General features: G+C 41.0%; 1 protein-coding gene across 2 annotated transcripts; it reads right to left on the bottom strand.

Annotated features, from left to right (window-relative positions):
• Positions 1-1,780: 1,780 nt before the first annotated feature.
• On the bottom strand, positions 1,781-25,514 carry MPHOSPH9 (M-phase phosphoprotein 9). Of its 2 annotated transcripts, none has more exons than XM_066562369.1 (24): positions 25,407-25,514; positions 22,925-23,057; positions 22,557-22,692; positions 21,235-21,324; positions 17,793-18,265; positions 17,422-17,545; positions 16,666-16,756; positions 15,294-15,400; positions 14,796-14,921; positions 13,616-14,052; positions 12,815-12,973; positions 11,795-11,882; positions 10,693-10,908; positions 9,815-9,862; positions 9,393-9,457; positions 8,860-8,961; positions 7,177-7,314; positions 6,855-7,030; positions 5,967-6,131; positions 5,530-5,650; positions 5,121-5,224; positions 4,103-4,311; positions 3,675-3,743; positions 1,781-2,778 (listed from the first exon to the last, which is right to left on the bottom strand). In XM_066562369.1, exons 2-24 carry the CDS (start codon positions 23,029-23,031, stop codon positions 2,677-2,679), a joined length of 3,453 nt encoding a protein of 1,150 aa, XP_066418466.1. In that variant the 5' UTR covers positions 23,032-23,057; positions 25,407-25,514; the 3' UTR covers positions 1,781-2,676. The 2 variants fall into 2 exon arrangements, with proteins under 2 accessions (XP_066418466.1, XP_066418465.1); XM_066562368.1 differs by having other exon boundaries at positions 22,542-22,692.
• Positions 25,515-25,753: the final 239 nt, after the last annotated feature.

A 25,753-nucleotide genomic window follows, 5' to 3' on the forward strand; every position in this document is an offset into this window, starting at 1 on the left:
AGCTCAGTAGGCAAAAATGAAAATCTCAAAAAGTTCAGTGATCGCTTTATGCAGAAGCCTCAGGAAAAGACCCTACGATTAAATTTACCGTGGCCTTTAAAACCTCTGTTAATTTCCTGCGGTTGTTTTTCATTCAGGATGCATCAGCAGAGCGCTTCTTCCCTCTCTGCAAAGTGCTCGCAGTTTGTTTGTAACTGCTCCCTGCATTACCATTTAAGTTGTAGTCCACACTACAGCCTAAACCTATAAAACCTACAACTTCTTTAATTTGCTTTCTAGAGACGTGAACAAACAAATTTTATTTTCCAAAGTTTAAATCTCAGAGCTGGAGGAGTTGAAATGTTTATTGTTATAGAGAAAAGTATGCTTGGGAGTGTCTTGCGAGGGCAGACTGAGGGAGAGGAGAGCCTGGGGCTCCAGGCAGGAGCTTGTAGATCTGGAAAGGCGATAAACACCAACATAGCTGGGAGGTGTCAGGTGAGAACACAAAAGGAAGATGACTAAAGTCCTCCACAGAGGAAGCTAAAGCCTCTCTGGTTATCTGGAAATCCCTATGTGTCCTCAAAGAGAGAACGAGGCAATTTTCTGGTGTTAAGGGGAAGTTGAAAGGGGATTAAAAACAAAAGGACAATGTCCAGCAAAGGGCAGGGCCGGCAGGCACTGAGCCTCCCTGTGTCCCAGTTTTTGGTGCTTTGGGTCTGATTTTCAGGAGCACTGAGCATTCAGGCCTCCCACTGATTTAATCTGGAACTGCAGAGCCTCTGCCCCTCTGATGAATCAGGCCAAAGGCACCACACTGAACAGGTCACACAGATAGCTGGGAAGGTTGGCCTAGAAGTTTACTCAAAGCAACACTTTTTTCCCCCCCTTCAGTGTTATAATAGAACAGAAATAGCCTAAAGAGCTCCGACAGATGGAGGAGGACTTTTGATTAAAAAATAAATTCTGACTCACAATTCAGTTTTCTGGATGTAATAAAAAAGAGTCCATGAATATGAATAGTGCTGGAGAGAATGGAGATGAAGGGAGGTTACAAGGAGAGGCAGTGAAAGAGCTGAGCTGATTTACCTACTTGCCTCTAATGTCTGTCAGGAAAATTCTTTGGTTTTGCTGTAGCACTGATGAAAGAAAACAAGACCATTACTGGACTCATGAATTGTTCCTGTGATGGATTCCTTGGAAAAATCCTGCTGGCTGACTGATATTTCTGAAGAATGCTTTAAAATTGTACCTGTTAATAACAGAATAGTAGGAAAACTGCAGCTGAATCGAGTTATATAGGGAAGAAAAGATTACTTTTTCCACCCCTCACCCCTTCTAAGTAAAAATTACCAGTGAGAACATGGAATGCCATCAGAATTGTACATCTGTTTGTGGAGACTGAGAATACATTGGAGCAACTCCTCTCCAAGCATTCAGACCCAATTGCTGCATTTTAGAGTAAAGGAGTAAACGAGAAGCTCCCATCCTTGACTTCTCCCCAGCTCTGATCTTGCACTGGGAGTACCCACAGGGTTGCAAAAACTACAGAATTTCTGAAAAGACCATGCATGGGTTGGACAATTCCTCATCAAATATCTTAAACCACAGCACTCTAATTTTAGAATCAGACCTTCTCAAGCTTCCTTTATGACAGCTATTCTGGCCCTGTAATCACATCATTGGTGGCCAAACATCTTGAACAAGGACAGAATTTGAAACACACAATATGATTAAAACCTACATTATCTCTGATGTAATATCCCAGAGCCTATTACTGTACTTGGGCAGGAGGAAAGAATCTAATTAAACATTTATTTAATATTAAAATACAAACCAAAATATCAATGTTGGACAGTAATGCAACAACATGTCAACTGGCAAATATGTATTTTTTTCACCAAGAAAAATTAATTTATGTTCACAAAGACATGAAATGTACACAAACAGAACACTGGCACAAAACCCAGCCTAGCACAGGGAACCAGGTAACTTCAGGGAAGGAGTTCCAGTCCTGGAGTGTCAGCTGGAGCTGAGTTGTTCCCTGGGAGGCAGGAGGCTGCTGCCAGGTGGATCCTGGCACTCACAGTATCAAAACACCCCTCATGGGACTGCTGGGAGGCTTCACGTCCACCAGAGAAGGATGTGCCCGCCCCAGGCAGCCACGGTGCGAGTATTGCTCACAGTTCTGTCCCAAGGACAAACACCCACGGTAAAGGTTTAAATGAAAAGGATTTACCACACAACAGTGGTTCTCTCCAACACAGGTAACTCATGTTGCTTTTTGTATTAAAGTCCAAAATCTCCTCTTGGCTAAGGAGATATTTACATCACACCATAAATATTTATAAAATGGTGGAGGAAAACCAAGTGCAAAAGGGTAACACTATCATTTTTTTTTTCTGAAAACAAGCTGCCTTTTAGTTTCATATTATAAATTGAATATCACTATTTAAAAATAATTAATATTTCTAAAAATATTACAATACAGGATAAACATTGATTTCTCAGGTGTAACAAAATACGTTTAAAATAGAGGTGGCTGTTTGAAGTACAAAATATTGCTGTTTGTAAAGGGTAACATGGTTGCAAAACTACTTTTCAGGGTTTATAAAAATACAAAACAATTTGCATTTACTGAGTGCATCATTATATATTAGTGCAAAAAAAAACCCCTATATTTGCAGTCAAGAACTGTCAAAGATTTGCAGAGGTTCTCAAAACATGAAATCTTTTCAGAGTCATTCGTATTAACCCCAAATCTCTGTTAATTCTTTCCAAACGATCTTCCAGGGCTTCCTAAAAGGAGGAGTAAAAAGAAAGAACAAAAAGCATTAATAATGTATCGTGAAATCCAATGATCCTTCTAAAATTAGGAAACTGCTATCATTCCTATATTCCTGGTATCTCTTTTGAGGCCTTAGGTGCATTGTTATCACCCAAAAACCAGAGCCGGACCCACAAACTTGTCATGTTATTTTTATGTATTTTTTGGCTTTTTTAGCACATGACTTACAAAACTCCATGAGAGAAACCTGACAAGAATTAGGACAGGCTGATAATTAGGAATATTAGGCATATTTAGGAAATAAGCATATTTAGGAAACAGTTGATCATTGTAATGAGTGGCAGTATTGATTTACTGGAATGCACTTTTAATTTCAAATTGATACATTGATAACACACCCTGGGATCACAATTCAGGAAATGCTGACATTGAAGGCTTTGCAGAGACCTCTATAAGATAACTTTGAGACTTGTTTTTCTTAAAAGAGTCTGCAGAGTTTTCCACAGACAGCACTTCCCTGTATTCCACCTAAACCAGTTATTTTTACCTTCTTACTTTGTGCTTTCAAGGAGACAATATCCAACCAAACAAAAACGAAACCTTTCCATTTCCCCTACAGCACAACACCCTCTCTGCAGCTTCAGGGATCTATTTCATAGTCACTGCATTTTGTTAATGCATTGCCTTTATCTCCCTCTCAGTTTTAGCACAAGAACAGACTATTCTTGCAGTAATTTGGCAAAATGCATCCCATGTACAAAAAATAGAAGATATTAAATAATATAAAAACCAATATAAAAATTCCCACAGTAATCACACTCACTACCCAGAGGATCTTTCCTCTACATTATGTATTCTCAGTTGTGAAAGAACAGAAGAGAACAGTAATACAGAGAAGCTTTTTCACCTGATTTAGTTTTGCTTGCAAGGTCATTCTTCCACCAGAACAAGGGATTCGGCTGAGTGCAGCCTCAATCTAATAACAGAAAACACTTCAGCTGTAAATTAGTTTCAAGAGCCAATATGAGCCTTCCTAAGTCCTCTTACAGAAGGAGAGGTGAGGTGTATGGATCACAGCTACATGGAAAGTTTTGTTCTTTAACACCATAATACTGTGCCAACCCCCACCCACACTGGGTTTGTTACAGGGACTCTCCTTTTTAAATTCTCCTTTAATGAATTTAGGGACAGGGAAGGACAATGGCACATTCCTGATGTGACACTGAAGTTGTGCATGAATTTCAGCCACACATTCCATGGATAAAAGGCTCCATCCCTCACCCCTCAGAGAACAATTCCTATTTGTCACAACTTGAAAACAAAAATAATCTTTGCCTGTTGCTTTTCGTGAGTCAGCTCATCAAAAAGCCTCTCAGTTTCAGCCAGAGTGGGAATCCTTGCTGTGTACTTGAAGTCTTCCTCACAAGGTGATTGCACGGCCTCGTGTCTCTGGCTCCTCTCCTCCCAAGCTGCTGCTGCTTTCTTCATTCCATTACTGACAGATTCAGTACAGGGGCTCTGCCTGACACCTGAATGCTGCCTTCCTAGCAACAGAACAGTTGAATAGTTTTATTTATTTTGTAATAATCTGGGAAATTGTTACACAGGACAGAAAAAGAAACTAATGGCAGCATGAGCAGTGTGGTTTTGGCAGCGCATGAGCCAAGGAGAGGCAAGAGCAAAGCCTCAGTCCTTGCCTTGAACAGCTTCCCAAAGGAATGCAAAGCATTTGTATGGGTCATCTTTAGGGGATCTTTGAAACACAGCATATTTTTTGGTTAACAACCAGATTCCTGTGTTGTACTAATTAGGAATTACTTTTACTGGTAAAGTATCACCAAGCTGACTGGTTGTCATGCAAACACCAGTCTAAGTAAGAGCATGGATAAAACCAAAAAGCAGAAGATGGTGACAAGGACTACCTAAGTGAGAAAAGATCAACCATTTCAAAAAATCTGAAACAACTGGTTTTATAAGTTACTCTTTGCTGTCCATAATGCAATGTTTAGCAATAGGATTTTATTAGCATGACTCAGTGTGTACATCTTAATATAGACCCCACTAAGATATGCATTGGATAACTGAGTTAAGCACAGGGAAATGTATTGCCCTTCTTTCTCAATTTAATTATTTTTCTTGTTCCACTGTGTTTGTGCACGCACACATATACATAAAAATAAAATTCTGTATGAATAGGATTTCTCTGTCTACAGGAATAAGGCAAGATTTAGAGGATTTTTAAAAGTTGGACTTCACAGAGTAAAGAGTCAGCTTTCTAGTTAAGCAGCTACTACCACTGTGGAAAGAATTGTGGTACAAAAATAAAGAACAGTTCTCCACTTTGACAGATTACCTTCTACATCATCTAGTGACTGAAACTGGAGCCTTTTCCTTGGATTATTGTGCTGTAAAGTAGAAGCAGCACCAGTTTCCAGGTCATCTAGAAGTATATCAAACCTACAGAGCAGGAAGCACACAGCAATTACTTGTTAGCAGTCATGTACCAAGCAATACATTCTTTTCTACTTTTTCACCTTTTGGTTGAATAAACAATTTTTTTTAGAAGAAGACTAAGTCTTCTAAATCCTGTTCAATCATTCTACATTTTCTTTGCCAGATTTTAAAAAGCACAACTTAGCTTTATAATCAGAAATCTTCACAACTCCTTTTCAAGGATATTTAATGAACAAGAAACAGCAGCGTGAAGCCTGGATAAACATCCTGCTGCTCTAAAAATTATCAGAACACAACCAGACTCTTACCTTGTCACTGAGTTTTCATTTCTGCTGAGCAAATGGCTGAATCCAGGAGAGAGGTTTTCCTTGGGAGATCGTTTTGGGCTGTATGTCACAGACACTGGTGCCAACATTATCTCTCTTCTTGCTGCAAAAGACAAAGAATGTTTATGTACCTCAAACTCCCCAGTGCAGTACCTCCCACTGGTGTGCTTGCAGCTTCCAACAGTGCTCTTCAAAGCTGTCTGCATGTTTATCTACATTAGATGAGAAGTGCATCACAACATGCAAAAATGAAAATAAACTTAGAACCCTCACGTATTCTGTGATTACAGACATGACTTTTTCAGACTGCCAGAACAATGCAGAAACCCTGTCCCTATTTTTCCATTTTCTAGAGCAGCCTTTCATGATTTGATTCTGCCTTTTGAGGGACACAAAGCAAAGCTGAGCAAGGCACTGACTGGGAGTGTTGGATTTCCTGTTGGCAGGAGGAAGGGACGATGACCTCTGGCCAGAGGGGGAGCTGAACCGTTTGGGTCTGTGCTGGTCTCTCCCTTTCTCTGGAGATCTGCTTGCAACCAAAGAAGGTTCAACAAACCCCACAGTCTGACGTCGAGTTGATGGTTCTAATGAAAAGAAAAAAAAAGTTCTCATATTAATCAATCTTTTTCAGCACAAGAATTCACAAATATTCCCCTGAACTGAGCTTTTTATCCCTCACATCAACGTCATTTGTGCTGTTCTGCTCAACGTCTCTTTCCTACTCAGAACATGAAATTCATGTTTCATTTAACTCATGAAAAAGGATCTCTGCAGTGTGTGAGAGAGAAATTATGCTGAGTAACACAGCTGAACAGAGAAACAGTGGAAATCAGGGCAAAAGCATCTTCTGGGAAAGGCTGAAGGACCTGCCTGAGGCCCAGAATACAAGATTTTCAAAAAGACACAGCATTTTCTCTAAATCATTGTTACAGCTTGGGGCAGTCCCAGTCCCTCAATTCCATTCCCATAAACACCATGGAAACTGAAATGGATTTACAGCAGCCAGACCTTGTTAGGACTCCATTAACTGTTTATAAATACTGAGATATTCATAGAAAAGGACACATTAACTAATCTTCAACTTGAGACCTAACAGTAACCTCTGCATTCCCCTATTCTAAACAAATCACTAAGATATCTAACTTTGAATTTTCTTAAGAGAACCCCACAAGTTTGCATGCCAAAACCTTTTTTATCCCAGCACTGAAGCCTGGTGGACTTGAATGCTGAAAATAGCAAAGCCAAAAGACATGCAAACAGAGAAAAGCCAGTAAAGACATGTTCAGGAATATAAAAATAAGAGTTACTAGCTGGTGCATCTTCTTTTTCTGTCTGTGTACCCCAATCTTTAAGGGTTTTTCCTTCTTCAAGTTCTTTAAAGGCTTTTATAATTGGTGCTTCAGACATCTCATTTTCTTTCTTTCCTATTGTGTTGGTTGAAGAGTCTTCCTGTGAGGAGTCTTTCTCAGGAGGAGAATGGTGCCTTGAATAATATGAGGTGGTGGAAGGAAAAAAAAAATCAAGTATTTTATTTTATTTCATATACGCAAACAGGAACAGAATAAACAAAAAGCGTGGAGAATTTTAGTCCAGATTTTAGTTTAGTTCAGGTTTCAGAAACCAACTCACCTAGAAGGAATATAGGTTTCTTCCAGCCTGTTGTCTTTGGGGCTCTCCTGGCCCTCCAAAGGCTGCCCAGTGAAAATGGAATATTCAGCTCCTGGTATCAACCACTTTCTCCTGCTGACATCAGGAGTTCCCAACTTGCTGTGGGAATAAAAAGCTCCAAAATTATTAAAGGCTTTGGAGTTTGGGAGTGGGGGGGTTTATGTTTGTTTCTGTTTTGTTTTTTAAGAAAAACCTGTGATTTATTCCAGTAAACAGAAACAAATATACAATAAACTCGTAAATACTGTGGGAAAAGTAACTACTTTTAAAAACATGCTTGCAAGGTAAAAATAGAATATTTGGGGGGAAAAAAAAGCCATATGTTGAGGTTTCAGTCTAAATTACACAATCTGCTCAGAATGCAGAGCTCCACAAAGATCTTCGTGTAATTTAATGCTGCTTACTCAGACCCAGGTTTGGGTTGCAAGTAGATCTCAACTAATTAAATGAAAACATTTGGTGGAGATTACTGCAGTAGTTCAGAGCATCTGATCCCAGCTTTCCTTTGGACAACAATTATTAGAAAAATAAAAAAGAAAAAAGAAAAAACAAGAAAAAGCCAGCGTTGATAACCCGAGAGTGACAAATATCAACTAATAAGTATCAATTAGTAGACCATCATCTTGAGATATCAAAAGAAAAATGTGATTTCTATACACAGGAAAGCAGATAATTAGGAAAAAAGGGGACTTGTTTACCCAAGCTATGAACTAGAGGCACTATTGTGTAAATCTTCCTGCTGGGCATTCAATTGGAATGAGGCTTCCCTTGAGCCTCTGGGATCAGTTAGGGACAGATTAACTTCTAAATCCACATTGGCTCTCACATCCCCCTCCCTGATGAACATGGTCTGCCATGTCCAGGCCTTCCTTTTTTCTGTTCATTGTTGACAGGGCTGGTTCATAAATATTAAAAGAGCTCTAAACAGAAATCTGTGTCTTTAATATATTAATACATACATATTTCTGTCCTCATAATCACCAAAATTCTGATCTCCCCTGTTCCACACATCCCAATGGACATCCCCAAACCACATTAATTGTCATTAATATGGGCTCCAGAGCATCAGTGCTGAAATGGGAGACACTGACCAGGCCAGAACTGAGTAACAAAAACCAGAGGGGGGACAAAGCTTTTCAGGCCTTTAAAATGGGATAAAAAACCCTCAAACAAACAAAAGCAGAGCACAGATCAACTTGACTTTCCTTAACATAAATCCCAATTCAAACCAGAGTGTTCATTCTAACTGAACTTCCTCTCTGCTCTCAGGTTACCTGTACAAATTCTATTTAGAACCACAGTGAGCAGGAATCAGCCTTTCAAACCAATGACACACGAGGAAAACCTCCAATGCCTAACTGGACTATCAGATGAATTCCCAAGATCTTTGTGGAGCTGGGAATTCAGCTGAGACCCAGCAAACACTGCTTTGTGAGGAGCAGGCACAGCTGGCAAGGCAGAGATGCATTAGCAGAGTATTCACTTGGGTTTAAGAATTTCTTGGCGCATCCAACCTCTGGATTACATCACGTGTGTTCAATCCAGTTCAGCCCATGGACTGACCTCATCTTGATCCATTTTTAGCCAAAACATGTCCAAAGCTATTCTAAAACACATTGTTTTCATGTCTTCATGTTCACTTACTTGGCACAAGAGGTTCTTAAACGATTTTCACTTATATGGCGAAGCTTCAGGGCGTTTTCGTGTTCCACCTGCTTGAGCTGAGCTTCAAGTTTTAAAATTGTCCTTAAAAAGATGCATTAGGAGATGATTTAAATGGCATAAAATAAACATCATATTTCTTAGGAGTTTAGCTCATTTTATTCAGATATTCTGGATGAAGCAGGAGAACAAGAGCAACTGCTGCATTTCTGTCTATGCATCTCTACCTAAATATGGATATAAATATGTATTTGAATTTGAAGTTAAATAAATCAGGTAATCTGGCCAGAAAGACAGGACCAGACAACACTGCTGAGGAAGCAGAGAAGTAGAAAAAAATGCATATCTTAAATTAATGAGATTTGTAGTTTGTACCAGTAGCATGAAGCAACATGAAATGCTTCATAAAATGTGATTAAACTTGAAAGATCTACAGCCCTCACACTCTGGGAGCAGACATTTAGCCCACAGTTTGTATTTCATATTGTTAAAACAATAATAAGTTTCACAGTTACCTTTTCAAATCAGAAATCTCTGTGTTTGCATCCAGCAATTTGTTTTCAGTTGTATTTAATGTATCCTACGAGGACACAAAGAAAAATGTAAAAAGTCCAGAAACTGCAGAAGTGCATTAAATAAAACCCAAGTAACTCCACATCAGTCTTGGAAACAACACATCAATTACACCTTCCTAGTTCAAAGGGTCCATTAAATTTCTTCAGCTTTGACTTTGCAGTATTTTTGCTGCCTACGACTGGAAAATAACAAATTCCAGTTTCCTTCCTTTTCCCTCCAGGACTCCGAAGAAGAAAGTTACCAGTAAAGACAAATATGGATCTTTCTGTTTGAGCTTTTTCAAAATATTTCAGTTAATTCATCTGGAATATTATCAGAAAGTTTGCATGTTTAGGTTTTTAATTATCCACTGTGTGCCTACCTTTACTCTTTCATGTTCTTTTCCAAGGGATTCGTATTCTCCTAAGAGCTAAAACAAAACAAAAGAACACCAACCCACAGTGAGACCACAGTCAATTAACAGTTTTGTTGGCTGCTGTAAAATCATCTCAACAGCTTGGCTAACACATGCAGAAGCACTACAGGGGATACAAAATGTACTTTAATAGTATTTGTTAACTTCTTCTTATCAACATCTTCCAATTGGAACAAAAAGTTATAGACAGGACAGGAGGAGACAGAGCTACTTATAGAATGTATTTCTAATTTTCAAATTATTTGTCTCTAAAGAAACTGAATGAATGAACCAGTTAGATTCCTCAGAGACTTGAAAAGTGAATTTGTCTTTTGAAATTTCGATTGTAAAAAAGAAGTTAAAGCATGAAGTAGCTCTTCCAGCTAATACCCATTCTGCCAGTCCATTTAAACATTCCATAAAGCTCTTCCTAAACAATCAGAGGAGCAATTCCTTAGATTCAGACTAAAATCACACACAATGAACAGTTCTAGCAAGTTGGGATGAGCTATGAAAAGTTTAGTCCATCTCCAACAAGCTTAAGAGAGGAAAAATTACTTTCTAAAATTTCATGCAGTATCTTCAACCTAGAGTAATAAAATTCCTGAGACAAACTATTGCAAGGGTTACCACATCAAGTCTCCATTTGCTGCCTTAAATAATTGCTTTTAAATATCTTTTAGGTCCACAGTGCCCTCCAACACCCAGCCTAGTAAGGAGTCAGCTGAGGAATTTCTGTTTTCTTGTTGTGCCTTAAGACTTCCCAGCTGTAAACTCAGAGTATTTTTCACACCTGGACTTGCTGCCACCCCCCTGCCAACACCAAAGTCCATCTCCTTACTCACATTTTGAAACATTTTGTTTTCTTCCTGGAGCCTTGTGTTTTTATTGTCAGATAACTTGTAAGCCTTCTCAAAAGCCTCCTCCAGCTCCCTGAGGCGGGACTGCAGGCGGCTGATGGTGTTGTCCTTCTCCTTGTGGCTCGTGCGCATCTCCTCCAGCCGCTCCTGCAGCGCCTTGGAATTGTCACTGAGGGCATAGAAACGCTCCCTCCAATCTGCCTGCAGGACAGCAAACATCCTTTAGAGTGTTTGAAACATCCTTTTTTCCTGGCAGATTAATTATTTCTAAGATTATTTTTAATTTCAATGAATTATCTTGAAATCGCCCGCACAGAAAACCAGGATACACCTGTACATGAACTAAACAAGATTTTTGCTCATTTCTTTGACTTGGAAAGAATGAAAATGAAGATTAAACCCACCCAAAATGTATTTATTGTATAGATTTTAAATATCTAGAGGTAAAGCCTCCAATCCATCTGACAGACTTACTTCCCAGCATAGAAAAATGCCTAAAGAAAGTGGAATTAATCTCTGCAGGTCTAACTCTGATGACAAAGTTCAACTGTCATGACAAAGTGTCCTGGGTTTTGACTAATAATAATTACCTGACTAATAATTAATTAATTAATTAGAATAATAATTAATGCAGGTATGCATTAATTTATGCACAAGCAAACAGGTCTGCCCTAGCTAGAAAAACAGCAAATATACCTAAAGAGGTGTTTTTTGCTCCAGCGTGAGATTTCTTTTATCACCAATCAAGTAAGAAAGTAATTAAAACAAAATAAATAAATTAAGAAAATTAAAGAGGAATGGGACAAACGCATCCCAGTATTTCACTCTTAGACTTTGTTTGATCCCTGCTAACCTGAAAAAAAGTTCACAAGCAACAGTGATGATGATTCAAGTAGGGAATCCTAAGAAACTCAGGTAGGAAAGTCACTGTGTAACATGTGGGCTGATGTTTTAGATTAAGGGAAAGGTTTTAAGGTTAAAAATAAAAAGAGATAAATATGGAAACACTGATCAACTTATAAATGAAAAAGTTAATACTTTTACCCTTTTACTTAAAAAGCAACTTGGTTTAAGAACAGATACTTACCACTTGCTTTTCTAGTTGATTATTCTTACTTTCAAGGGCTTTTATGTGAGCACTTGCTTCATTCAGAGCTGAATCTAACTGGTCACACCTGTTTGGAACACAGAGATTACACCAAGCTCTTGAAATCTACAAATAATAAACCTACATTTTATAGCCTTTTTTCCTTCCTCAAGCATCCCCACAAATTTTGGTGCCCAGTCTGTGATCTCCTCCCACATTTTTCAGCCCCACCAGTGTCTCTGCTCAGAAGGGCTGTGGTGGACTGGGATGAGAAGGAAACTGGGAATACATAAATTTTGTGCAGTATTTCAGCTGTCTAAATGTGCAATATGTGTTTTAACTGTCAATAATTATACAGAAATCACATCAATATTCTCTGTACAGCAAACACTCAAGCTGTAGATAATGGAATGCACAGCTGGGGCACCCAGACTCCGGGGTAAAGGCACCAATGAACCAGGACTGCTCCTGTGAGACCTGTGGTTGTGACATGGAAGGTACAGGAGGATGATGTTCACCAGCATGACAGGAGAGCAGAATCTTCCCAACAAAAATCATTCCATTACAAATTGCTCAGAGTACCTCTGCCTGCCAGCCATTCCTGAGGGAAGCTTGCACTGGCTCCAGGAAAAAACAGGTCAAACAAGAACTGTGGTCCAAAGACCACATTTACTGTCTAACAATAGTGAGCTGATCTGCACAGAAACATGGAATAGTTCAAGTTGGGAGGGACCTTAAAGCTCATCCAGTTCCAACCCCCCTGCCAAGAGCAAGGACATCTTCCACAAGATGAGGCCCCTGCCCAACCCCTTAACCAGGGATGGGGCAGCCACAACTTAGCAACTGCATTAAATAATGCAAAGTTTATATTTAAGAGGGAAATGTTAGTATCACAGATACATGAAATCTTCAGAACTGAAGAGGGACATAAACTGTTCGAGACATTGCAAACAAGGCTACTCAGTCTTGAAAATATACAGAGCACCACCTAAAGAGAAAGACAAGAAGGACAAACAGGACCTGTCAGCAAGGCTCTGATTGATTTGCTTCAGCTCCTCAGATGCAGCAGTTCTGTGGCTGGACTCCAGCTGCTGTTTCAAGCTCTGGATCTCAGAGTCATAGTAAGCTCGTAGATCAGCGATGTGTCGGGCGTGCTTTTCCCTCAGGCTCTGCCTAATCCTGTTTTCAATATAAGAATTTTAGAAAATTCCAGCCATGCACACGATCATGTGGATTAATTTGTGGATTCTGGATTCATTTGGACATAATGAACTCAGCACAGAAATGTCCCTTACAAAACTCTATTTACATTGAACCTAAAGCAAAGACAGCTTTGTCATCTAAGGCAGAGAAGTCTTCGCATTAATAGAGATAAATATTATGATTATTATATACAAATTTATACAAACTAATATACAGGTATATAAGTATATACAGGTATATATGATTATTATATACAAACACAAAATAAAGCTTTACTTTTTACAAGCCCTCATACATGGAATATATGTCTGCTTGTCCAGTGTAAATCATCAGAGCCTCAACAGTGAATGGAAGATTTTTATTTTTTCTAAGCACAGTAAATTCTGTGCTTCTCTGCATTTGATTCTAGAGTAAAAAAAAACTCTCCCCAGAACTTTGAAATTCTCTGCCTAAATGAACTCCCTCACACAGCCTATGAGAAAGGATGTATTTTTATTTTTATGTATAAAGAGACACAACCAAGAGAACTCACGTATTTTGTTTGGCTCACTACCATTGTTTCGTTCCTTTCATGAAAGTACCAAACTTTTGACTTTTAAAAAAGAAAAAATTACTTACTTAGACATTACCACAGGATCTTCAAGAGATGCCACTGAAAGGCTGTAATCTGGCAAAGTGCTGTCAGCACACTGAGTAAGAGAAGATGGAGTTAGAGTGAGAGTTTCTTCCTCCTCAGCGTTGACAGAATGATCATTGTCAGCATCCCTGGGAGCCACTGGGAAGGGAGACCTGGCCCTGTTTTCACTCTGGAATGGGTGATTTCTCCATAGGTCCAAGTGCACAGCCCTGCTGCTGGCAGGGTGTGTTGGAGAATCATCCAGCTGAGGTGAATGACTTGTCTGTGAAAAAGAGTCTGTGTCACAATGACTTGGAAATCCGGGCTCTGCCATAGAGTCTGGAGAAAAGGGAGCAGAGTCTGCAGGAGTCCTGAAAAAACAGAGTCCCTGGTTCTGCTGGCCTGGCTTCATATGCAGGGTCGGGTCCAACGTCAAGATCTAGGAAATAAGTTACAATGCTAAAAAATTGTGATTTAACTCCATTTACAAGAACAAGATTTATCTCAAGGCATCAGTAAACCATAGAACATACTGCAGGTATTATACTGAATATTATTACAATCATTTGGAAGTGACAAATGAAATGTCACTTCTGCAACACTGAAATGACAAAATACATTCCCAATAACTGCAACTTGAGTTTCTAAGTTTCCATTAATAAAGGACATATCCAAGATCTGTAGCTTTCTAGAAAACCTCTGAAATTTCAGTTATGCAGCCTGGAAGATTATGATGTCTGCCTGTGTGTTGAAACAATAACTTTGCAGGGTTACAAAAGCACTTCATCAATTACCTAAACAGTACAGACAGCAGCCACCATTCCTGAGTTATGTCCAGGACTGAGAGCTGTATAAAAAATAGATATGAGAAAGAATCATTTCCACAAGCTGTGCCTGTTCTGTTCCATGGGTGGAACAAACCCTGGCGCTGCAGTTCCAGGTGCAGCTCAGCAGCTGCAGCCCCAGCAGCAGCGGATCCGTCCCTGCGGCATCCTCAAGGTTGTGCAGCAAAGGTGTTTCTCTGCTCAGGCTGTTCTTAGAGGTTCTCCAAGCTGGATCCTTTCCCAAGCTGCTCAAATTGCTGTTCCAGCACAACACTGGAGGTGGCAGCAGGGGCCAAGCCGTGTGAAACATGCCCAGCACATCCTCAACTGATCCGTGAAGTAAAGAAATTGATGTTACCTCTGGTGGGTGGCTTGGCTGGGAAGAAGGCGTAAAACTCTGGTCTGGCAGCTGCTGGTTTTCCCTTTGTCTTTTATGATAAATATCCTTCAGTGATGACAACTTCCTTTCATCAGCAGAAGACAACTTCAACAGGCAAAATTGCTACATTACTTCTTCTGAACACAATCCTCCACCCCCAACAAAGATAAGCGAGTTCTGGGGCGGGTTTAGCTAATAAAGCAGCTCAGAGCACACAGCTTCACTCAAGCTAAAAAAGGGTTTTTAACAAGGCACATGCACCTTTAACATACTAATTAGTCACTCCTCATCTCCTATACACAGCTCCTTTTGAATGACAAAAGGTCAGTAAATTTCAAGGGAGGTTAGTGGGGTGCAGGAATAATCCCAGTCTCTCTTATAAGAGACTGAGATAACAAAAGAGTTCTTTCCATCACAGGCAAACAGCAAAGACAAAAAGCAACTACATAATAACTTTTAAACATGTACAAAGTTTACCTGAACTGGTGATACTTTTGTGGAGAAGACATCAGGCAAGTCACTTCCGAAATTCTCTGGCAAAGTGTGATACATCTCTTTTTCATCTAACTTCCAGTATGAAAGTCCTGATGAAAAAAAAAAAATACCAGAAAATTAATTCTACAGATGTCAAGCTGGTAGCTCTAGAACAGGAATCCAAAACCCATTAGTAAAATGTTATTTGGTCAGTAACAAGAATGGTACATTAGTTATTTGCATTTACTGCTCAAGGATGTCATTAGAGCATTTATTACCAGGCCAGGAGTTAGAAAATCTCAATGCAAAGCACAGGCAACAATAATCAGTCTCACATCATCCAGCACCAGGGATAAAAGCTATAAATCAGTTCAAATACACAGATTTGGTGTTCAAGGGGCAAATCCTCATTTACCATGAACTTACATTTCTAACGATTCCAGTATAGCACTTAAAACTGGCACCACCCAAGGAACAATCCCAGGCAGCCACCTGATATTACAAACTCTTCACTTTGTGCAGCACTCTGCAGCATGCAAAGACAAACTACCAGGACTAAGAGGGATGGCACAAGAGGAACAGACACAGCCTCAATCCCACTCCAGTCTCTTAAATGTGTCCCTCTCTCAGTGGCTTGTGAAGAAGCAACAATTATACAGAGTTTGCAGGGCTGCATCTCTGTGCCCCTGCTTGTTACTGAAATGAATCCACCCTGTTATGATCAAAATATGTGAATTAGTTGTCTGGCTTTGATAAAAAGCCCCAATAACCACAACCCCCAAACCCATGCAAATCCACCACCAACCACCCCTCACATACACCCCCAAAAGCACAAAGCTAAGCCTTACCAAAACACAAAAAAAGCAACCCTCTCCCCAAATTAAAGAATCACCAGGTTACACACTGCATTATTCTGCTCTTGTCTATTTACACAGTTAGAGAATCATATAGAGTCTACATGATTCTATAACTGTGTAAACAGACAAGAAAGAATAATGCAGTGTGTAAAGAAATTCTGCCTCTATTACCATCAACTCCTGTAATTACCACACCATTGATGCTAATGTTTCATATCCTACCATATTAACATTAATTCCATTATGAAACAGCTTTAAACACAAGGTTCAGCTTTGAAATGCTGAGAAATTTGGAAAAACATCCCAACTGCTGCACGTCCTACATCTGCCAGCAGCAATACACAGGAGCTGCCATCAGTTTGAAAACAGAAGCAAGAAACAGAATTAATGCTATAGCAAAGCCTGTCAGTGCTTAAATCCTCCTCACCTCCCTGAAGTTATTGGGGATGCATTCCAGTAAGAGTTTTAAAAATGAGACTTTAAAAGAAAGGAATTTAAGCACAAGAAATTAACTATACCTGAAGCTTCTGACACTACAGAATTTGGACTTTCCTCGGGTTGATTGAGGTAAAAAGTGTATGGTGGCAAAGCAGCATCAGTAAGGTTTGTCTACAATTACAATGGAAAAACAAATTCAGAAGGAAAAACCACAAGGTAAGGAAAAAAAAACCAAAACAAAGATACAACGTTTAAAATTGCATGTAAATGTTATTAGTCTTTTTAAGCAAAGAGATTAAATACAATTATACAGCATGATCCAAACCTACAGCATTTATATTGAGGGTAATCATAGCCAAAAGTGGAACTAAGCTAATCCACATAATTAAACTGGTATTTCCTAAAACATGTGCCTCTGTTTTTGTCCTGAGCAAAGTGGTTAATGCCTTAACACACAAAGAATCCTGTGTGCCAGAAGAGGAATCACCAGCTGAAATCAAAGATCCTTTAAAAATTACAGGGCACAATAAACTACCATGACCTGACGCCTCAGCTGAGAGTGTGGCCTAATCTCTAGAAGGAGAGAACATGTGCCACTCAGGGAGGGGTTAAGACAAAAATTAGGCAATGAATAAAATAAACCAAAATAGCTCTGTGCCTAATATGGAATGAGCCAGGAAGTAAACTATGCCCACATGAACTTTAAATATGTGAATGGGAACTCAAATGCTTAAAATATGAAAGTATATGCTGAATGAGAACATGCTGTAACTCTGAAAAAATACCAGTCACAAGAATAGCATTAGAAAAACATAATGAAATACAAAGAGACTTACATTCTCAAGTGGTAATCTCTTCACTCTCTCATTTTCTTGCATAGAGTTCACACATCCTTCATCTGCAGTTACTCTTTTTGGTTGGGTTTGTTTCAGCTTTTGTGCCCATGACGTTAAAGATTTACTAGATGGTAAGAAACACACACATATATTTAGGGGAAATTCCTCAAAGTGTATCTCCAACAGCTAAACACTGGAGATGCAGACCTGTATCACTCAGAAACATCAGGCTAAATAAATATATTTATCTATCAAGCAGCAGAACATCCAGAGGTTCCATTCAACTCAGGCATGCCCCCAGTGACCACCAGCTTTTACTGAACGGGGATTGTCTATAATAAATTACCATAATTAGAAAGTTTATCACTTACTTGGCTTTTTTCCCACATTGATGATCTTCATCACCTTTATGCTCCAACCCAGTAGGAAAAACCAAGCTCTCTCTCCTTCCTGATGAAGGATTCTCCTGTGTGTTTGTTGCTGGGAGTTCTCCCTGGTTCTGAAGGCGGCCCCCGTGCAGCCCCGGCCCGGGGGGAGGCAGGGCCGAGCAGGGCCCGGCCGGGGCAGGGCTCAGCTCCGCCGTGGACAGGGAGCCGTAGCCGCTGTTGGTGGAGGGCTCGCTGTTCACGGAGCCCTCTGTGCCCGCACAGTCCCGCTGCAGCCCCGAGGCCCCGGCCGGGCTCTCCCCCTCTCCGGATCCCAGGCGGCTCCCCAGGCTCTCCTGCTCCTCGAACGCCTCCGAGCACATCCCCATGGGGCCCGGCAGGGAGGGCACAGCCCCGCTCCCGGCCCGGGTGCTGCTGCTCTGCAACCTCACCAGCTGCTTTAGCTCATCCTGAATCAGCTGCACGGGGGGAGGAAAAGGCACAACTCCCATCAGATCCTGCCAGAAGTCACATATTCCTGTTTAGATGCATCTTCTATTTGTGTTATTAGCGGGAGATTTAGAGTATTTATTCCATGTAACTCCAAGTTTTCATGTGCAGACATCTCATGCATAAAGTAGATAAATACATACTGTGCATAACAGTAAATATAAATAAAACAGTAAAAATAACAGTAAAATGTCCATGGGAACAATCCTGAATTCCATGCAGTGAATTACGAGTCTCAGTAGTCATTTATTCATGTAAAAAACATGCATGAAAGTATTCACTAATTGCCCTCAGAACTACAGTTACCTACCAACCAGCTAAGGAAATACCAACTACCCAGGTGTTGGGCTAAATTTAGGTCTGAAACACTTTTTCACTTGGATACACATTTTTAAAGATTGCAAGGATGCTTTGATGGAAGAATTAACCATTACTCTTATCATGAGAATAGGAATAATGTACCTCTGCAAGATTATTGCATAAAACTTGGCTTTAAAAAACCCAATTTGGATGTTATGCTGTTAGGTTCATATGGTACAAAGTTCTACCTTTTGATTGTTCTGGTGGCTGATGGAGTGGAGCAAACCCAAAACTGCATCACTGGATTTAACAGGTCACTTGCTCTTTAGCCTACAAGACTTATTTCAGTACATTAGGTCAGGAATTTTTGAAGTTCTAAGTTTTACAGCTGTGCTCTGGAAATACTGAAACAGCTCTGAGAAATAATTCATGCTTTTGCCAAGGGCTGTGAAGAGATTTCACATTTGTGCCTGTGGCCAGCACTTCTGCAGAGTTCAGCTGAGATTACTGAACTGCAGGAGCACACAACTCTTGCACATGACAGGACAGAGCACAGAATTGTTTTCAAGAATATATTTCAAACTAATTCCCTCAGGAAAGGAAGAAGGAAAAAACTTGCAATAATTTTAAGAACATGGAACTCGTGTTTTTTCACAGAACTACAGTACATTACTCACATGTGAATAGCAACTGGAGAGAACAAATTGAACAAAAATGATTTGTTCTCTCAAAGTAAGAAATAAAAAAGAATATTTAATTTCAGAGGAAACTACATGTAATGCTAGTCAGGATCAAGCCTCAGATTTTTTATTAACTTGCAATAGAACAAACAACTGAATTTCAGTTCAGCCTTTCCCTGCCAAAATAAACAAACAAAAAACTTGGGATGAAGTTTCCTTCCACTACAAAGTTTTGTGTTCTGCTAATGATTTCAATCATGACTGCAGCAATCATTTATATTTCAATTTTGTAATCCAGCTGTCAGGAAGGTAGGGAAGGGAGAAAAGAAGGGAAAGAACAGAACTGGAGTGGGGGGAGAGAAGATCAGATTCACTGCTGACATTCAATCTTTGTCATTCCCTGTGCAGGAAAAGTGAAAGGCTCCTATTCCAATTAAATTGCATTTTTACTTCTTTTTGCATAGTCAAAAATAACTGCAAGAGATGAAAAAAAAAATGGAAAAATAAGATGTACGTTCTACAGTTTTGGGATTGTAATTTTGGTTTTAAAATCTCTTTGATAAAGTCTGATCATGGGATGATCCAGCTTGTCCCTGGCACAGTTATCTTTTTTTGCATAGATCACATAAGCCAAGGGCTGCCCCCACTGATTCCAAAAGGAATTCAAGGGTTTTTATCTCTGTTCTCACAGGGATGGAGATTTTAATACACTTGGTCTTGAAACCCAGCATGGAGCAAAACTTATCTCAGAGTCATGAGAGTGCTGATCCAGCACCTTGCTTTTCTACCACAAAAAGCAGATGATGATGATGATGATGATGATGATGATGATGATGATGATGATGATGATTATTATTATTATTGTTGTTGTTGTTGTTGTTGTTGTGTCTTTTTATTACTCTCACTAGAATGTGCTGAGCTGCCTGTGTTTCAGTGTTTTCCCTAGACCACTGGCACACCAGGCTAAGTTTGGAACAGCCCCATCTGTTTTATTTAATGCATAAAATAGCTCAGTTCTAGCTGTTGATTTTGTACTTAGTGTGGCACCCCATGCAGTGAGACAGCCCTGCTGACACCACACCCTCAGCTCTTCCAGAGGTAACCTTTCCTATTAAAAAAAGACAAAAACCAGCAAAGCCAACACAATGGATTAGTAAAGACTATGATCAGCAACGAGTGAATCAAACCACTACAGTAAGAGGAAGGAAAAACAAGGGTAAGGAAACAGGAAAAGAACAAGATGGGAGGGAGGGGGGCAGGTGAGGCAGGAGAAACAGGAGATAGGATAAAAGGACAGTACCTCTTGGTAATTCAGTTCAGGAACTGCTGATTACTACTAGTGTGGAGGGCATCAGGAAAGGGAAGGGAAAAACAGCAACCAAAATGATGAAGAAATTAAGCATTATATATTTATAGTTTTTATTGTCTGTTATAGATACATACACATTGCTTTGTTCTAATGGATAAATAGGTTTAGCAAAGATATGAACCTTCCCATGGATTGTTTTTCATTCTTAGAAAGGAAACTGTTTAACTGAAGGTGAAACAGGTGTTCAGCTATTACAGTGATGCTTTTCCTGGGCTATATACTCTCTGGATGAGGGGATGATAAATTGTATAACATTTTTTTTAATGAAAAGAAAGCTATATTGGCTCAAAATTAGAAATCATACAGTCTAACAGTTCATAAAAACCTTGTACCTACAAAATCACATTATCAGGTGAGCATTCTGAACCAAATGTTTGTGAAAACAAAATAACTGAAAACAAATAATCCACAAATCACTCCTGAAATGGTTCCTAACAGTTACTTTGTTAATTAACCAAGGCTGTCTCAAATATGCTCCCTTTAAACAGCACTCCAGTCATCCACTTCCATTAACTGCCTCTCTGCATTGTTTTGGAGAGAGAAAAAAATCATTCAGCTTTATCTAGCTCCATGAGCAGTCATCACTTACTTGGATTTGGTGGTGGAACTGCTCTTGCTGGGCATTTATTTGTTCCTGGCATTGTTTTTCTACCAGTCTCAGTAGCTGTATCCACCTTGTCTGTTAAATCACAAAGTGAAATAATTAAAGCACAGAAATATTGCACCTCTTACCTTTTTCTCTGGCTACAAATAGCTTTGCAATCCTATCCCTGGGTGTTGGCATAATCCAAAGTTGAGTAACAGCACTGTGGCTGCCCACCCCACAGCACATTCAGCCCCCACCATGCCAATCAGTGGAAACTAAAAGTAGGAACAGCTGCCAGCAAAGAGCACTCAGATTCTGGAAAGGTTGATTCCAGTTCCATTAATTACAGGCAATTCTAAAATTGATAATTAACCCCCCTTCTGTCCATCCACTTCAGTAAGAAACTCCTCCCCTCAGCAATGCAGCTAAAGGCCAGGATGCATAATTATGTCATGGAAACTAAGAGATTATTTTTTTTAAAAAATCAAATACACAGCATTCCTGAAAGATGGCAAAATCTGATGTTTAAAAACTATTTGATGCTAATGTTTCTGGAGCCTGGTGCTTGAAGCACAGGACACGGGACACACACATCAATATTCTGTTCCTGGAGGTGTTAAAGAGAACCCAAATTAAGCATCTGTCAACACACACTTGGATGGATCCCAGCCAGGGAGCTCAAAAATCTGCAACAAACCCATGGTGTGCAAAACTGATGCTCCTTATGATAACCAAATACACTGATAAAATTTAAAATACAAAGGACAAAAAACATTCCAAAAAGTATTTTGGAGAATTAGTTCATTGAAACTACATCATTATTTTTGCATTGGTTTAAATCTGGAAAGAAACTAATCACCTACACATCTTTACACATGGATTATATAAATAAGTCAAGCAAAACAGAACCCTTTTTAAAAAAAGCCCTTCTAATTTTTAGGATAATTTCAGACCAGTTTGATGTGATACAGTTTTAATGGTTTAAATTTTTCAGTTCAAGAACTTCCTATCTTTATTGTAACTTTGGGAAAAAAATGTTCAGATCCATATTATATTACAATATATATGATTAATATTAAATTGTTATATGATTAAACACCAAGATATAAAGATGAATTATTGTAAAACACTGAAATAAAATTGCAGTTAAATCCAGCCAGGTGATTAGTTCATTTGTTGTAAAGGATCTGTCCCATCATTAGGAATAAACCCAGATCTTGCTGCTGAATTGTATCATTAGATTTGTCTTCCAAAATGCAAAGCAAATACGTTAATATCACTTTTAAAAAAGAAAATTTAATATCAAATACCTCACAGTTCCTCACAATTTCTGAGTTGGCATGTCCAATGTTCTGGATATCTTGCATAAAGGAGGCAAGCAGCTCAACAGAACCAGGCTTTAATGAGAACCTGGTATTCCCTGAGTAACCAGAAACTCCACTGGGATTGGATGAAGGATGTCTAGAGAAACACAAGGAAAACAGCTCCATTATTTATTGTGTCAGGTGTGCAACACAGTGGCCCAAACAATACCCTACATATGCCATGCTGCCAGAATTATACACTCAATTTAGGACTCTCATTGTGTTGAAATAAGAATTTCACCTTAATACCAATACTACTGTGAAGGCATGCTAACTAAGCAGAACCAAAATAATGAGAGTATTTGTTAGCGATTCCTTCAGCACGTTACCTGTTAGAATTCAAGTTGCAGACAGAGCTCTGGGTGTTTCTGCCATCAGAGTCTGCAGAGCACAAAGGGGTTTCTTGTACAGAATTCACCACATTGCTCTTTTCCATATCTCAGTCCCAGGTAAGACATTACCCTGAAAGCAGAGAGAAATAAACATCACTCTCTTTATTTAAAAAAAACATTTGACTTTATTATATGAAGAAATAGAATTGGAACTGGAGAGACAGTTGTTTCAGCTAAACCATCCCAGAAAGTGCAAATATTCCACAGCCAGGCTCCTCCCTTCTCCTGGGCCAGCCCTGCAGGCAGGTGCTGCTCACTCAGCCTTGGGCCTCCCACAGCTCCAAGGGTTCCCAACACATCCAGACTGGCTGGAGAAGGGGCTGAATGCAAAACATTCCAGGTAAAACCGTGGTCTCAGGGTCTGATTGGTTGTTTTCGTTAAATGTGGGGCTCCACAGACCATGTGCAAGGTGTGAAATCTCCTATTATCAGTGTATTTAGATGTGATTGAGGATCTGAACCTTCACTAGAAGAAACACACTCACCAAAAATAATAAAACCGAGATCAGCTGACTTAGAGTGGGGTCGACCAATTCTGCCATTTCTGAGTGTAATGCTTGGCTTACTTTTTTCACAGATCACTTGTTTCACTGTTATTATGTAACATTAAATCAGAAAGCTTAAAAATTGAGCTACATTTCTGACCAATTAATAAAACAACAAAAAAAGGAGTCAAACAGGAATCCCACAGTGGCTGAAAACAGCAGCTGGTTAACTGAAAGCATCATAAATAAATAAATAGACAACACTTGGGCCACAGTCTTACAGCACTCACAGCAGACTGGCTGTAGAGAGACTAAAATATTCTTCACTTTCTAGTGAAAGTTTGCATACTTTCACTAAGAAAACCCTTGAAATAATTAATTAACCAGTTCTTACATAGGGCATATTTCAGCATGTTGTAGACCCTGGTGAATTCAGCCTGTGTTCTAACACTGAAGAGAAACCTTATGATCATTTCAAGGATGGAGAGTAAAAAGAGACATTAAGAAATATCATCTTGGTAGTCTGGTAACGCTAAGAATAAATTCCTGCTGCCTTAAAGAAGAATAACACCTCCAAAGCACAACCATTCCTCTTTACAGGGCTGATGAGTTTTACAGATTCATTATTTGCAAGTTCTTGGAGATATATCTCAAATAATTTCAGAAGTATAAAATATTTTTACCAGAAGGAAACTGATGGACAACTGCCCTATTTTCCTCTGTTTTACTGGAGCCTGCTTGGCTTTAGCAGAAATGTTTTCTGGGTACTCACTCACTATCTCCTCTGGGTAGGGCTGAAAATGCCAGAATTGGAAGGAAGTTATCACAGACACACACATCCCTCTGGCAGAGCTTTGTGGGATAAAGAAAAGAAGAAAAAAAACCAGGGCTTTCTTCATTTTCTAGAGGCCAGAAGCCTGCAAAAGTTGGAGGTTGTCATAGCTGACAGCTACGGCTGAGGCTGGGAGTGTCAGAGCAGGGGACGGGGGCTGCATCAGTCACCCCCAATCCCCAGGATGCAATCATGGGTGGCCTATCTCGGCAGCACAGCAAATGGGTGGGACTTAGCTGCGGCACGGGCTCGTTTCATAACCTCATTAGAAGTCTGCTCTCGATAAAATAAAATATTAGCGAGCTGTAACTGCGCTGCGGGAGCGCTGTCACCCATGGATCGCACAGCACAGCGCGGCCCTTACACGGCCACGCAGCGGCAGAAAGGGGCACGGATGGGAAAATACAAGCGGCGAGGTGTTTGTAACTCAGAAATATCGGCGCTGATTTTGAGCAAACGCCGACACACAGCCCGTGAGGTTCTGCAGCGCTTCCTGAGCCAGAGCCGACTCCTCCCGACCCCTCAGCGGTGCCAGGGCGGCTCGGTGCCCGCCGCCGCCAGGCCCCACCTCCCCACGGACCTTGAGGGACCCTCAGAGGTCGCAACCAGTGCGGGGCTGCAGCGCTTCAGGAGCCGCCCGGGCCTCGAGGGCTCAGGGACCCCTCTGCCACGTCCGCTCCCTCGGGGCCGCCTCCCGTCAGTCCGTAACCCCCTCCCCGGCTCCGCGTGCGCCCCGTCCGCTCGCCAGCGCCGCGCTCGCCCCGCGGTGCTCGGGCCCCTCACATGTCGCCCCTCACATGTCACCCTCACTCAGCGCGGCCCCTCCACGGCCCCGTCCCTTCACCAGCGCCCCCGCAGCAGTTCCGCCACCCCGCCCAGCTCAGGCCAAGCCCCGCCCCCGCGCTCTCATTGGGCGGCCGCTCCTCGCGCTCCGCGATGTTGACAGCGCCGCCGCCTCCGGTTGGCTGCATCGCCCGTCACTCTGCGGGAAAGGGGCGGCGCGCTGGGGGCGGCCTCGCGGCTCCGGGATGGGTCGCAGGGACCCGGCCAAGCGCGGCGGCGCTGCCCCCGCCGACTGCCCGCGGGCCCGCTCGGTTCATACCCGCATCGCTGAGAGCCCACGGCGCCCGGCAGCCGCCTCCTCCCGTGGCCGTGAAGCGACGAACAGGCGCGGCCCTACACCGGCCGCCCGGCGAGTGGCGGCCGGGAGTTTCGAACGTGGGGACGGGGGTAGAGGGCGCTCCGCACTGAGCCCGGCCCTGTGATTGGCCGCCTCGAGCGCGCGCCTCCCGCGCTGATTCGCTGCGCGGCAAAGCCCGCGCGCCGCCGCCAGGCGACCGGCGCGCGCCTCGGCGCCGGTCCCCGAAAAAACCGATTGGAGGCCGAGCGGAATCCCCGCCCATCTTGCGCGGCGATTGGCCGCTCTACATGCCAATCAGCCCGGCAGCA

This window comes from Molothrus aeneus, chromosome 18 (assembly GCF_037042795.1).
Source record: "Molothrus aeneus isolate 106 chromosome 18, BPBGC_Maene_1.0, whole genome shotgun sequence".
In the NCBI taxonomy this organism is placed as follows: domain Eukaryota; kingdom Metazoa; phylum Chordata; class Aves; order Passeriformes; family Icteridae; genus Molothrus; species Molothrus aeneus.